This window comes from Vombatus ursinus, unplaced genomic scaffold, assembly GCF_900497805.2.
Source record: "Vombatus ursinus unplaced genomic scaffold, bare-nosed wombat genome assembly UNPS02014810.1, whole genome shotgun sequence".
Taxonomy (NCBI): Eukaryota; Metazoa; Chordata; class Mammalia; order Diprotodontia; family Vombatidae; genus Vombatus; species Vombatus ursinus.
Genome location: NW_020954588.1, coordinates 5,317,586 through 5,332,477, shown reverse-complemented (window position 1 = coordinate 5,332,477; position 14,892 = coordinate 5,317,586). Strand labels below are relative to the sequence as shown.

At 42.0% G+C, this 14,892-nt stretch overlaps 1 protein-coding gene across 1 annotated transcript in view; it reads left to right on the top strand.

The window, feature by feature from the left end:
* Positions 1 to 795: 795 nt before the first annotated feature.
* Positions 796 to 14,892, top strand: part of PID1 (phosphotyrosine interaction domain containing 1) — a 274,275-nt gene continuing 260,178 nt past the window's right edge. Inside the window, exon 1 of the mRNA XM_027875683.1 lies at positions 796 to 1,197. Coding sequence (XP_027731484.1) covers positions 1,168 to 1,197 — 30 coding nt within the window. The 5' untranslated portion in view covers positions 796 to 1,167. The remainder of the gene's footprint in view (positions 1,198 to 14,892) is intronic.

Below are 14,892 nucleotides of genomic sequence, written 5' to 3'. Positions count from 1 at the left end.
TGTAACAACCTCCTCGTTTTGCATATGAGTAACCTGAGCCTCTAAGAGGTGAAAGTGAAGGGCATTCTCTTTCAATACTTAATGTGGTGGAAAATCACTGGATTTGGATTGGAATTTCTAGCCCTGCCATTTACTAGTTGGGGGGTTTTGGCCAAGTCACTTAATTTCTCTAAGCCTGTTTCCTCATCTGCAAACTTGGAGACAACAAAATGTCTTTCCTCACAGGGACCGGACAATGTCCATTTTACAGATGCCGCCGCTGGGGTTCAGAGGTTAAGTGATGGGACTTGTTCAGGATCACACAACTAGTCAGCCGAGCGGCAAATCCTAGACTCCAGAACCTCACTAACCCAGCCTCTGTACTCCCCACTGCTGAGTGGGGTGGATGGACGAGATGATCTTTAAGGCTGGATGTCCAGTCCGTCTGCGTCTTCCCTAACCTTCCCTGTCCCCTCTATTGCTGTCTGCTCACCAACGTGTACCCTCGGATTTCCCTCAGGCACCTGTGGGAGCCCTGCGGCTGACACCGTGCCCAGCCTCTCCTGGCCTCGCCGCCCCTCACCACCAGCTTCCACCCATTGCCAGCCTCGGGGGTGGCACCACATGCTTCCTCTCCCTCGCCGGTGGCAGCAGAAATCAGCACAGGATGAAGGCACTGTAGCTCTCGCGGAGGAACTGGGCATGCTCAGTCGCCGGGGCAGGTTTTGGTCGCGAGTAGGAGGATTTCGCACTACCCCGGCCATGGGGGAGGGGCGAGCAGCCAGGACGCCGCCGCCGCCGCCGCCGCCGCCGCTGTTGCATCTGCACTTGGGGGCCGCAGGCGGAGCTCAGCATTCCACTCACTGGTGCAATAGGACAGTTTAGCTCCTTCGGCAGAGGAGCCGGTGGCGCGACAGCCTCCACAAGTTGCTGGGACCCGGATCCCGAGCTCTCTCCTCCTCCTCCTCCTCCTCCTCTCTCTCCCTGCCTTTATCCTCAGCCCGCTCCCTCCCTTCTCCCACCCGGGTGGCTGTTCCTGCTGCTTGGTTAGGGACAGAACGCACTGCCAGCTAACCCAGAAAAGCAGATGTGAGCAAGACCCCCGCCCCCAGCCCCCCGCTGCTTCCAATCGCAAATCAACAGTGTCTTCCTGCTCCTTTCCTCTGCCCTATCCCAAAGGGTCAAAATATGTGGCAGCCGGCAACCGAGAGACTGCAGGTAAGCAAGCAGGGAGGGAGAGCGGACGGGGTTTGCTTGACTGGGCGCGCAGAAGGGAGGGGGGAGAGATAGAGAAAGCACAGGAAAAGAAGCAAACGGAGCCGTAATTACAGGGGATGGATCTTGGGCTCAACTGCTACATTTGGTTCATGAAAACCACGTAAGACGGTTTGATTGGGGCTTGCCTCTACCAGCACAGTACGGGGCCATGCACCTCATCAATGTTTGGTGTGGATGATGAAATAGACCCAGAGAGATAAAGGTGTGTGTGTGTGTGTGTGTGTGTGTGTGTGTGTGTGTGTGTGTGTGGAGGCCGGGGGGCTTCTTTCTTTACACAACTTTTAGTGGGCGCTGTGTGTTGTGTGTGTGTGAGTGTGTGTGTGTATGTGCGTGTTTGTATATCGAAAAGGACTTTCTTTCCAGAGATTTTTAAATTGCATTCCACTGACAGAATTTACTGGTCTGGGGTTAGGTTTCTTGAATCCAGATGTTTTTTTCTGCCTTCAGGAAAGACAGAACAGATGATTTGCGAAAGCATCCGTTTTGCCAATATAATTACAAAAAAAAAAAAAACACACACACACACACAAGCTGTTTCGCTTGGTAACGTGATGTTATTTTGTTTCTGGTTTTTGGCTATTCCCTCTTTCCCCTCTTTTCCCTCTTCTGCAAGTCAGAAGTTAAGAGCAGCCTGGACTAGTCAGGTATTGGGTCATCCCCTTAGCATTCAAAAGTTTTCATTGACACAAGCTGAACTGTCAGCAGGCATTAACTGCGTTTGACTTACATTCCGGTGCCAGGCAGTTGGGGGTGGGAGGCAGGAGGAAACGAGAGGGAAGGGGCATTTGGGCACTGGCTGAAAGTTGGACAAGTGTGGCGATTTCAGCGAGGAGTTTGCGTTGACACACATTGAGATCTCCGGCTTGCCCTTGCTGCTGGCTTCTACCCCTGCCGTTAGCTCTTAAATATTCTCCAGATGGACAGGCAGATCAATTACCAGATGAAATTTACAGAATCTCGCAGACAAACTTTTGGCAGGCCTGGAGCAACATTATCTAATAGTAAACTCTGAAGGATTGTGGAAGTGGCAAAATTAAAAAAAAATCAAAACCCCCAAATATCCGTCAGGATCGAAAATGGTTAGGAAGACCTGAGACCCTTGGAGATAGTGTCAACAAGTTTCTTTGTAGCATTCTCTTTAATAGGGGGAGAGGATACCCAAACATAGACTAAGCCTGATATTTCATTTGTCGAGTTAGCCCTTGAAAAAGGGAATGGACATGCCAAGAGTTTCAGTATTTGACTTTAAAGGGGACAAAAAAATCCAACAACAAAATGAATAAAATAACCAGAAATCAGTGAGTCTTTTCCTTGCTTTCTTCACCCTCCCCACTCCATTATCTTCCAAAAGGTGTCCCAAAAGTCTTAGTGCACTTTTGCACAGTGCAAAAGTGCACTAAGACTTTTGGGACACGCTGTATTTATTTTTTAGGTATTCTATATTTACTTATATTTATACCTGCTGTTACTCCTGATAGAATGTGAGTTCCTTGAGGGTAGGAACAGTTTCATTCTTGTATTTGTGTCCCCATTGCTTGCAAAATACCTCATGTAGGTGCTTAATAAATGCTTGTTGAGTGATCATTTCAAAGGAAAACTGGACTTCCTATCAGTGGGAGAGGGGTTGCCCTTACCAGATTTTTCTATGCTGGGCTTTATTCAGCAACAAGTTGCAGTGAAGGGCTTCATTCAGGTGAACTTCTCCAAGGATATACATTGTGTATATATGTATGTTTGTATATGCATATATATACATATATATATACACACATGTATCACATATATACCATGCACATGCAATGTATAGATTGGTGTTGAAATATCTATATATACATGTGATATCTCTCTCTATATATGTATATATGTATGTATATATATAGTATATATGTATGTATATAAATATATGTATATATGCACACACATAAATATTTATATAGGCATACATATATACACATATCTATACACACATACACAGGCTCAGATAAGGTTAAGTGACTTGCTCCAAGTCAAACAGCAAATGACTGAGGCAAGATTTGAATCCAGGGCCCTCTGATTCTAGACTAGAGGAAGAGCTGTTTAAAGACAGCATGTTAGTCCCACTGTCTCTCCATGACAGTAGTGTAGTGGGTATATGCATTGGCATGGACTTCTCATTCTTCCTTCTAGGGGTCCTTTTTTTGGGTGTCATTAATGTCCTGAATGAACCATCTCTTGGGAACCCTTGTGGAGGCAATTGCCACAGTCCTTGGTGCTTTTCCCATGGCTGGGTGTTCTTGTGCTTCTGAGTTTTTGAATTTTTGTCTATTTAAGTTATTCCTACCCGGCCTGTTTTACTTAGGAAAGTGTGTGAGCTCCAAAGTACATGACCCTTGGCAGGCAGACTCTCCTGGCTTGTGTTCTACATGGTGATATTCCCTTACTAGAAATATCCACTTTCTTTTCTATGAAATGTACAAGTGTGTTGTTTGGAATGATTTCTAGAATGATTTGTGCTTGCAGTACATATATTTCATTTTGAAGTGGTCCCCTGAAATATATAAGGGATAAAATATGCTTTATGCCTTCCTTAGCTAGGACAACAATACAGTTCACTGTGGATTAGAACTGTCTCGGTTGAAAGTTATTTACTGACACAGGACTTGCATGACAGTCCCCAAATATAAAATCCTTAATGGTTTTATATTTCTTTCAAGATAAATGAAAGTACAACTTTAGCTAACCCTCTAGTTCTAAAGACAACATGATTGATAAAGAAAATTTTAATCAGATTCTTATTTTCAAAGGGACCCTTAAACATTTTTTTTTGGAGATGGAGGGGCACAATTTATGGTGAGGGGAGGGAGATTAAGAATTTGTTAATGACAAAATCAAATTTGTGGTGGATTGTGGTTCCCTTTGTTACATTGCCCCTCTATTTTTTTTAAAAATTATTTATTGGCACAAAAAACGCTATAATACAGGGGAAAAAAAACCCAAAAACTTGTTCCCTGAGTCCCTGAGACAGCAGGATGCTTTCCTGTGCCCAGAATTCTTCACAGAGAATGGCCCAGGTGGACAAGTTTGGATGATCCACAGCCTTATATCTCTGTAAACCAGAGCCCAGCATGTCTCTGTCCTTTCAGGCCCTACTGACTTGGAAAGAGCCCTCTTTGTCCCCTCAAACGTACTTTATTAATATTTAATCCAAACATACATATTCAGAGGGTCCAAAGTGAAGGAGAGGAACTGAGGAAATAGAGAGCTCCCTTGTGGGATGGGGAAATCAATTTGTAGTCTCTAGACCAAATATCCAGAAAGAAGAGGGGAAAAAAATAAAACCAACCATTTTCTTTTATTCCTTTTCTTGGTTAGATGTCAGTTCAAAGACTTTACTTCTCTGGTAGTTGAGTCCAAGAGAGTTGACTGGGCAGAGTGCTGACGAGAACTGACAGCCAACTTTGACGAGGTCTTTATTATTTGAATCCAGCAACTTGCATACTGGCTCAGGGGGTGGAATCCTTGATCTGTTTTTGTTGTTCCTCTTGCCAATCTCTTTGCCAAGGAGTGTAATGGTTATGTTTTCAGTCTTGGGGTTTAGCTCTTTCCCCCTGTGTACATGAACAGGCAAAGAGACCTGTTGCCTTAAGTATGACCCTTCTTCTGCTGGGTTATGTCCCATTCAGTCACGCAAACTGCCTCAAGTTCATCTGCTGCCTTGGATTTTAACTTGGCTCAGCTTCCTGAGCTCCTTGTTTCTGTCCTCAGTGGAAGTTACCCCAACTAAAACTATAATAGGATTAAAAATGGGTGTGAACACTTAAGTACCAAGCTCATCCTTCTTGTAAATGACAACATGATTGCTTTCCTGTTCACCTTCTATCATGCACAGTGAATTTTGGCTTGGAGGAACCCAAAGGATTATGAATTGTTGAAAGAAGAATTAAATGAAACACTTTCCCAAGAAAGTAAATAGTTTCCCCTTCCTTTCTTTAAATAACTCAAAGCCCTAATTTTTATAGAGGAAAGATCCCTGTCTTTGATGCTGTCCTGGGTAGACAAAAATCTATACGGCTTTTGTAGTTGTCATTGGAAAAAATAAGTCTCTTAGAAGTAAATTGACTTGTGATTTTGACCCTGCAAAGAAAGTGGGTACAGTTAACTGCAATTATAGGGAATATTCTCTCTTGGCTATTTCTTTAGTGACCCTACTATCTATATAATGTTGGAGACTAGCAAAGGAATAAGGGGTGGAGGAGAAAGGCCGACAGAGTAATTTAGGTAAGACCTAGGGATATATGGAATGTACAACCCTCCCACCTCTCCCATCCCTCCCACAGTAGCCTCTTTGAGCTGAGGGAAAATGCTGTTCTTTTTTTTTTTTTTTTAATCCTTGGCACATAACATGGCACCTTATTGGTTCAGATATGCTATTTCAACAGTTAAGGGACACTCTCAGTGTGGAAACTCCTTCCACTGTTATATTTACACAATGTAAATGTAAGTTACAGTCCTTAAGAGTTGCTTGGTGATACTGAGACATTGTAACTTGCTCATGGTTTAGACCATGCGTTCTTAATCTAGGATCCATATTTCAGAGGGTCTATGAACTTGAATCAGGAAAAATTACGTTGTTATTTTAATATAATTGGTTTCCTTTGCAGTCCTCTGTATTTTATTTCATGCATTTAGAAACATTATTTTGAGAAGTCCCTAGACTTCACCCGACTGCCAAAGGGTTCCATGACATAAAAAATGTTAATGGCCCCTAGTATAGACATGGCTAGTATGAATTAGAAGCAGGGCTTCAATATGGACTTTGAAATAAGGTCTTTCCAGATTTGAGAGGGAACCTTAATCTATTTCTGTGCCTCTCACCTTGTACCTAGTAGATGCTTAACACTTGAGTGCATGAATGGACTTATGTTATGCTTTATTGAAAGTATAATTATGATAGCTACTATCTCCTGCTCTGATGTCTTATGTTAGTGAAGATTTGGTAGTAGGGTCTCAAAGTCTTTGCCAATGGAGTAGCTTGACTTGCTCGTTGAAGCCAGAAAGGTTTCGTCAAGGATGGACCCTGGAATGGGCTGTCCATCTTCCATTCAGCCATCAGAATGATAGTCTTAGGTTAACCATGTCACTTCACTACTCAATACAGATCCAGTGGCTCCGTATCACCTCCAGGATCAAATACAAAATGCTCTGTTTGGAATTCAAAGCCCTCCATAACTTATACTCCCCCCCCTCCCCACTCCCACCTTTCTAGGGTTTTTTTTTTTTTTGGCTAGGCAATGGGGTTAAGTGACTTGCCCAGGGTCACACAGCTAGTGAGTGTTATGTGTCTGAGGTCAGATTTGAACTCAGGTCCTCCTGACTCCAGGGCTGGTGCTCTATCCACTGTACCACTTAGCTGCTCCCCTTTCTAGTTTTCTTATACCTTACTCCCCACCATGTACTATGTGATCCAGTGACACTGGCCTCCTTACAAGTTCCATAAATAGGACTCTACATCTGCTGGCATTTTTTTTTTAGCTGTCCCCCATGCCTGGAATGATCTCCCTCCTCAACTCCATCTACTGGATTTCTTGGTCTCCTTTAAGTCTCAATAAAATCTCATCTATAGGAAATCTTTGCCACTGCCTCTTAATTCTAGTGCCTTTCCTCTCTTAATTATTTCCTACTTATCCCATGTATTGGCTTGCTTTGTGTTTGCTTGCATGTCTCCCCTATTAGACTTTAAGTTCCTTGAGAGCAAGGACTATCTTTTGCCCCTTTTTGTATCCCTAGCACTTAGCACAGTGCCTGATATAGTAGGTTCTTAGTAAATGTTTATTTATTGATTGTAAAATTGGCTTCACTGATTTGAGAGGCTGTTCTCTAGAGAGGCTCTGGGCTGATGAACTCTTTGCCCAAAGTGACTCTTAACTATTTCCTAAGTTATGGAGGAAATGTAAAAGGAATGTTAATACTGATGACATTTCACATCCTTCAGATAGTAAAGCCTCCATTGAAAGAGTGTTTTATACTGCTTTAGAGGCAGGTAAGGTAGCTTAGTGGAGAGGCTACTGGACCTGGAGTTAGGAAGCTCTGAATTCAAATCCTGACTCAGACTCTTATTAACTATGTGAGCTTGGGCAATTCACTTGATGTTCCTAAGCCTCAGTTTCCTCATCTGTAAGATGGGGATAACAATGGCACCTCCTATACAGAGTTGTGATGAGGATCAAATGAGAATAGTTTTTGCTTTGTAACTTTAGAGCATGACATAATTGCCGTTATCATGATTATTATCATGATTTATTGTGAGAACCCTTTCAGATACATTTTCCCTATTGTTTTTGGTGGCATTCCTGGGAAGTAAGTACTTCAAATATTTTTAATCTCATTTTGTATGTGAGGAAACTGAGTCTCAGAGACAGTGAATGATTTGAGTCAGGTCACACAGCCAGAGTCTTTTGACCCAAAGTGTGGTGATCTTTCCGTGTCATTTTCCACCTGCTTAAGGATGGTGCCTTAGTCACTGACACCATGAGGCATGATCCTTCTTACCAGGTGTGTGAGAATCATGCACCTTCATATCTGAAGGGATGTGATGAACCATCTGATTTAATCCCTTTGATTTTTACAAATGAGGAAATCGTCCCAGAGACTTCCCACAGATCACCTGACCCAATGACAGAGCCTGGATTGGGGTCCCACCGTATCCCATCACCCTTTGCACCTCTAGTACAGTTGTTTGCCATGCCTTCCATGGGACTGAACAATATCTTTTATAGGAATAAGTTCTCATTCTGTGGAATGAGAATTTTCTCCTAGGAATTAGTTTTTAGTTTTCCAAGGAGCTTGCTTCCCAGGCTCCTCCCTATCCCTTTACCACCCTATTTCTGTTCTGACTTTCCTTTTGCTGTTCATTAGCACTTCTAAGAGGGGGGTGGGTTGGGGAGGGAAGAAATTCAGATTATTTCTGCTTTGCTCCTTAGCAGTTCTGGTAGGAAGTTAAGCCACCACATCAGCTAATTAGTTAGAGTAGGGGTTCTGTGTTGTGGACCTGTTTGGCAGACTGGTGATGCTTGTGGACCCCTCTTCAGAATAATAGTTTTGAATAATTGAAAGAAATGCTAAATTTCAGTTAGAGGTTATTGAAAATAAAGATGCAATTTTGCCCCCATCCAAGTTTGTAGACTCCCTGAAATTTATTCACAGAACTAAAATTATAGTTTTGGGGGTTCAAAAGATGCATGATTGTATTTTTGACCATGTAAGTGTTTATATATGTATATGTTTATTTCTTACCACCCAAACCCCCTCAAATCCCAAAACAACACCCCCCCCAAATTTGAGGGCATAAATTATTTCATTTTTCACTTTGTACTCCTAGCAACTTAACATACTACTTGGTACATAGAATGTGCTTAATAAATTCTAGTTCATTCCCTTCAATGCTTAGTCACCTTTTGCTTAGTTTCCAATATTTATTTGAAGAATTGACTTGATATAGTCTGGTATCTCTTATGCTTTTGCCCCATCCTCTGAAATACCCAATAAGGAGAATTAGATGAAGCCTAATTGGTTGTGAAATAATACTGCCAAATCTGAGGTTGTCTCAAGCACAGTGAACATTAAAAAAAGGAAGAGAGGAAGTAAAGGAAAACTGATCAAAGGAAAAGGAAGAATCTGATTCTCCTCCCCTCCACCCCACCCCTGCCTCTGCAATGGTAGTAGAAAATGGTGAAACTCAGAATCAAAGAGAGTTTGACTACCTTTCATAGAGACAGCAGGACAGTGAAGCTTTGTTTTTCAATCGTGTCTGACTCTGTGACCCCATTTGGGGTTTTCTTGGCAAAGATAATGGAGTGGTTTGCCATTTCCTTCTCCAGCTCATTTTACAGATGAGAAAATTGAGGCAAACAGGGTTGAGTGACTTGCCCAGGGTCACACAGCTAGTAAGTGTCTGAGGCCAGATTTGAACTCATGAAGATGAGTCTTTCTGATTCCCAGGCTGGTGCTCTATGTACTAGGGTGCCATCTAGCTGTCTGATATTGAAGCTGCATGTGTCTAAAACCCAGAGAAGTATTTTACAGGGCTCATAATTGGTAGGGTAGAGTTATTACTTGCTCTAGAGTCAGAGAACCCCTGGTTCTCATCCCTGCTCTGTCACTTACTACTTGTGTGACATTGGACAAGTCACTTAACTTATCTGGCCCTGTTTCCTCATCTGTGAAATAAAGGGGTTGGACCACATGGCCTTTGATATCCCTTCTAAGTCTCGATCTCAAATTCTGTGGTCCTCTGACCTCTATATCCTAAAGAAGAACAGGAACCAAGGCAGCCTCTGAAAGTATGGTTAGTGGAAAGATCATGAAGAATGAATGAATGATGGAAAAAAAAATGTATTAAATGGTATGTTCTAGGTACCACGGTAAACATTATGCAGATACAAAAGTGGAATAATCACTCCCCACAAGGTGCTTCTATTTTAATAGTGGTGACAACATGTAAAGAGAAATGGTACCCAGGAAAGGGAGTTTTGATTTGGGGAATCTCTAGAATGGTGAGTAAATCAATGCACCTTTCCCTGAAGCAATGGCAACATTGATTGGTTTATTATGCACAACAGAAGAGGTAGAAAGTGACAGGGATGGGTCAAATTATCAGGTGATATGGATGTCTCTTGGTCTAGGACAGTCAAGATGTAGTGTACAAGGCAAGTTTATGCTTATTAAGACCCCAGGCAAGGCAGCTCAGTTCTGGGAAGGGAGAGCTTTTTCAGGGACTGAGAGGAGTGGATTTGAGAGAAATCAGAAAGAGTTAGAATCTGGTGCTTTCTAGCTGTATGATGTTGCTCAGATCAGTGGACCTCTCACAAGTCTTGTTTTCCTCAACTTTAGCATGGGAATAGAACATTAAATGTTGCTTTTGGGCAGGGCCAGCAGGACACAAAAGCTTGTTTGGGGAAAAAGATGAGACAGATGTATGAAGAGGTACTTTGAAGACCCTAAAGTACTACCCAAACATAAAATGATGGTTTTGATACCACCTCAAATTGCAACTAAGGACTCTTTAGGTCAACGACACCGTTGTGAATTTCTTGAGAAGGCTACCATAGCAAATGCAGACAAAGAAGTCCTCTTACCAGTCCTAGTGAAATACAACTCTTGAAGGACTAAGCCATTGCATTGTACATCGGCTGAAGTTTAAAGAGATATTTAAGAATGTCTTCAGTCAGAATGCTTAACATTTATCCAAAGCAGATTCCCCAATTGTTGTTAACACAAGTTACTTTTGGAACCAGTCTATGGCCTAGTTCATAAAGAACATCCTGATTTCAATTTTGGCAAAAGACTCACTTCCAAACGATCGTTAGCCCCACTACAAGTGGTGAGTAGTTTTTCAACCAAGTAGCTATGTAGATTTTTGCTGATATTCTTTTTAGCTTATTTATCCTGAAGGTGCAAGGAAACATGGCCATTGTGAAGATGACTTTCCAAGGAAAACTTAGAATTATTGATAATCTAGAGCCCCACTTGCCTCCTCAGTAAAACACTTATCTACTTCTCTGTTTATTTTTGTGGATTAGTCAGCAAAAGTTATTTGTGAAATGATCTGTAAATTACTAAGCATTCCAAGGAAATCACTAATCCTCTGCTCCTTATTACCTACTCTGAGGTTTTGATATAGTATTGTGTTATCTTTGGGTATCATACAGCTCATGGATTTTGTTTTATGGCCCTAGTCTATACCCTCCTCCATTTCCTGATCCCTGATGTAGACTTACCCTTTATTCAGTTAGACATGCTAGCAGAAGAATGGTTCATGCAAAACGTCACAGTCCAAAGACATCTGGCTGTGTGCCACCAGGCTCTTTTAGTCCATGCATAGCAGTTAGAGGACTTATTTATGGTTAGCAGATAAAAGTTGCCCAGAAAAAACTGATTTGGATGACGGTGTGCTTCTGTGGGGTCCTGTGGAACCAAGACTTCAAATAGAACAAAGAGAGATGATTGAGATGTTTATCTGAAGACATAGGCAGGGCTTGTTTATATGAGCATTTTTCTGTGGATCCTGAGTTGGTTGCCAATCATGGCTAGAGCCCTGGAGTAGTCATTCTGCTCTATACCACAGACCCAGGACCCACACCAAAAGCATCAGAGAAAGGGCACAGACCATTTTTGTTCTTTGGCAAATTTCAGCCTTTGCGAAGATATTAGGTCCTACCTCATGCACATGCAGTGAGAGTGGTGGATCTTGCCCAGCTCTAAGTGCTCATGCATCGTGAATCAGGGCTTTAACATTCCTCTATGTGGGAGTCCTGATTTTGCTGTGATGACAAGTGGGGGGAGGGAGAAGGCATGTGCCAGGAATATCTCAATTAGCAGGGTTTTCTAATAGTTGCTGCCCAGAAATGCCAAGGGTCACTTCATTTGTGAAAATGTCTCTCTTAATTCAGCCAGTAACTGTCACCTCTGGAGCAGATGAACCCAAGGTTCAAGTCCCTGCTAGTTAAGACTTGGATTTTCCTATGTTACATCCTGCCTAAAATGCAATACTCAACAGCCCTGTGTCGAATGACGAAGCTGGGCTGCTGGCTCTGTTTAATAATAAGCTCTGGTGGGTGCTGCGATGTCTAACTAGGGCTGTGTTCTGAGTTAGGCTTCCCTTTCTTCTTTCATTCTCTGGCTTGCTTTGCAGGAAGGTTTGATTTACTGAATGCAATAACCTTTAAAAACCAGGATGGAGGCGTTAATTATCTAAGTTTATGTTTGCTGAGCACAGCATGTTTGAAAGTTGAATATGTCCTGGGACATGGTGTTGCCCTGTTGCAGGACAGAGTCATAGGATCATAGCCCGGGAGCTGGAAGGAACCTTAGAGGTCATCTAAGAGGTTGTCCCTCATTATGTAGATTAGGACACCTGCGCATCGGGAAGCTAAGCTATATGCCCAAAGTCACACAGGTTAGAAGTAGACAAGTAGGGATTTGAACCCAGGTCTTTGGACAACAAATCTGATACTCTTTCCACTGTACCACACTAGAATGTTTCATTTCTCTCTCTCTTATCTCCAGAGCCTAGCACAGTGCCTGACATGATAACAAATCCATTTCAGATGGAATTGAATTAAATTCCAAGGGTTCTTGCCTTCCTGTATCCTCGATAAGAATCAACAGTTGGTGACAACTATAAGAAAACTGTCACGTTGGTTGGTGGAGGGGGGTGTGGGAGGGAAGGAACCCCAACTCAACTTCTTTTGTTCTTTCTTTTCTCATCTTCTGATATACCTTGGTTTGATTTTTGCAGCATCCCATTTATTTAAGTTCCTGTCAGGGAACTACATATAAATGAAGATAAAATGTTATTTTAAAATTAGACTTGCAAACACCTTCTCCCAGGGAAAGAGTAAAGAATAATGATACTATTTATCTCACCTTAGAAAGGAAGAAAACAAGCATTTATTCAGCATTTACTATGTGCAAGGCACTGTGCTAAGCCCTAAGTGGAAAACAAGTCTTCTTCCTCATTGACCCTCTTTGTCCTTCCTTATGCCCAGCAAATAAACAAACAAGCAAGCAAGTAAGCAAACAAATCCAGGCCAGTATACTTTTGGATGATTAATGAAGATAACATGTCACTCTAAAATCAGATTCACAAGAGCTACTTCCAGGCAAAACATGAAGAATTTACCTTTGGGTGGAAATCTACTTTCTACTAACTTTCTCTGTCTCCTTCCCCAACCCTCAAAAGAAAGAAATAATTACAGGCTAGTAAAGTTCCTGGTACTTATCTGCAAGGCTCTATTAATTTTATGACTACCAGTTGATTATTCACATGTGAAAGACCCATATGACTTGGCATGTTCTTGGTGGCTGTGTCACTTAACTGGTTGGGGGTTGTGATCTGATTTCCAATATCAGGGCTTCCTGTCTTCCAGCTAGATCCTGGTGGGCAGGCAGCCCTTCTCCTGGAGTCAGGAAGACCTGAGTTCAGATTTGGTCTCAGGCACTTACTAGCTGTGTGTTCTTGGGCAAGTCACTTACCCTGTGCTTGTTTCAATTTCCTCATCAATCAAATGGAGATAATAACACCTACCTCCCAGGGTTATTTTGTGCATCAAATGAGATATTTATATAGTGCTTTGTAAACCTTAAAGTGCTGCATAAATTCTAACTATTATCATTATCATCCAGCAGAGTGGCCATGCCAAAGGATTGGGGCCATTGTTCTCCTTCCATTGGGGTGGTTAATCTCAGAGCCGACTACATACTTTAATTTTTCACCACCATCACTCTGACTATGTGATAGCTCCAGCCCTTGCTTTCCAGTTCTATGGGGATGTTTCTTCTGTCACTTGATTGATAATTTATCCACCTGAAACCTTTGATGAATCCTTCTCAGAATTAGGGTTAACTTGATGTACTTTGAGAGAGAGAGAGAGAGAGAGAGAGAGAGAGAGAGATAGAAACAACAGAGACAGGGAGAAAGAGAATCGGAGAGACAGACACACAGAGAGAGACAGAAACAGAGAGACAGATTCCGAGAGAGACACAAAGAAAAACAGAAACAGACAGAGATGAAGACAGAAATATATATTATATATATAATATATATTAATATATATAATATATATTATATATATAGAGAGAGACAGAGACAGTCATAGATACAAAGAGACACAGAGACAGAGAGAAAGAGAGAATGCTCTAAGAAGTGATTATAACATACGTCCCTTAAATAAAGAGAAGGCCTCTGAGAAATATAGTAATTATTAGCTTTATGAGATAGTCGATTATGTAATTAACACTTCGTGAAGGGGTGAGAAAGACATTCACTGCCTCTGCAGAGACCAGAGGCAGATTGGACTCCTGCAACAAAGCCAACCCTGATTCCTGACCACTAAGGCCCAGTTTCCCGGGCAGCAGCCCTTGCCTATTTTCTCTTTCCCAACTCAGGCCAAGTGCCAAACGTTCCTGCAGCCCTGTTGGGGCTGATTGCTTTGTAATAGTCTGGTAGGTAGTGAGTGACCAGGGGGAATCCTGACTATTTAGTAGTTAGGTCACTTTTTTTTTTCTTAATTGTTATTTTTTTCCATGTTGGATATTGTTTTGTTCACAGAACAGGGAATATTATAGGACTTGAAGTCTGGAATGTTTGGGTTTAGATCCTATTTCTGTTGCATAACCACAGGATATAAGGAAACAAGCATTTATTAAGCACCTACTAAATGACAGGCACTTTGCTGACTACTTTACAAATGTCATTTTATTTAATCCTCACAGCAACCCTGGTAGGTAGTGATATTATTATCCCATTTTACAGTTGAGGAAACCGAGGCATAAAGCATTTCAATGACTTTTCCAAGGGCCATATAGCTAGTAAGTGTCTGCTGCTGGATTTGAACTCAGATCTTCCTGACCTCATATCCAGTGCTCTACCACCACCCAGCTATCACAGGCAAGGCATTCTGGGGTCCACACTATGCTGGGAAAGTCACTAACCTATGCATATTCATTTACCAGGCCATACCATTTTTTACACTTCAACTCCAGAGAGTTCAAAGAAAGAGGGAAATGTTTATGGTTACTCTTTTTTGTGGTGGCAAAGAAGTGGAAACTCTGTGTGTGTGTGTGTGTGTGTGTGTGTGTGTGTGTGTGTGTGTGTGT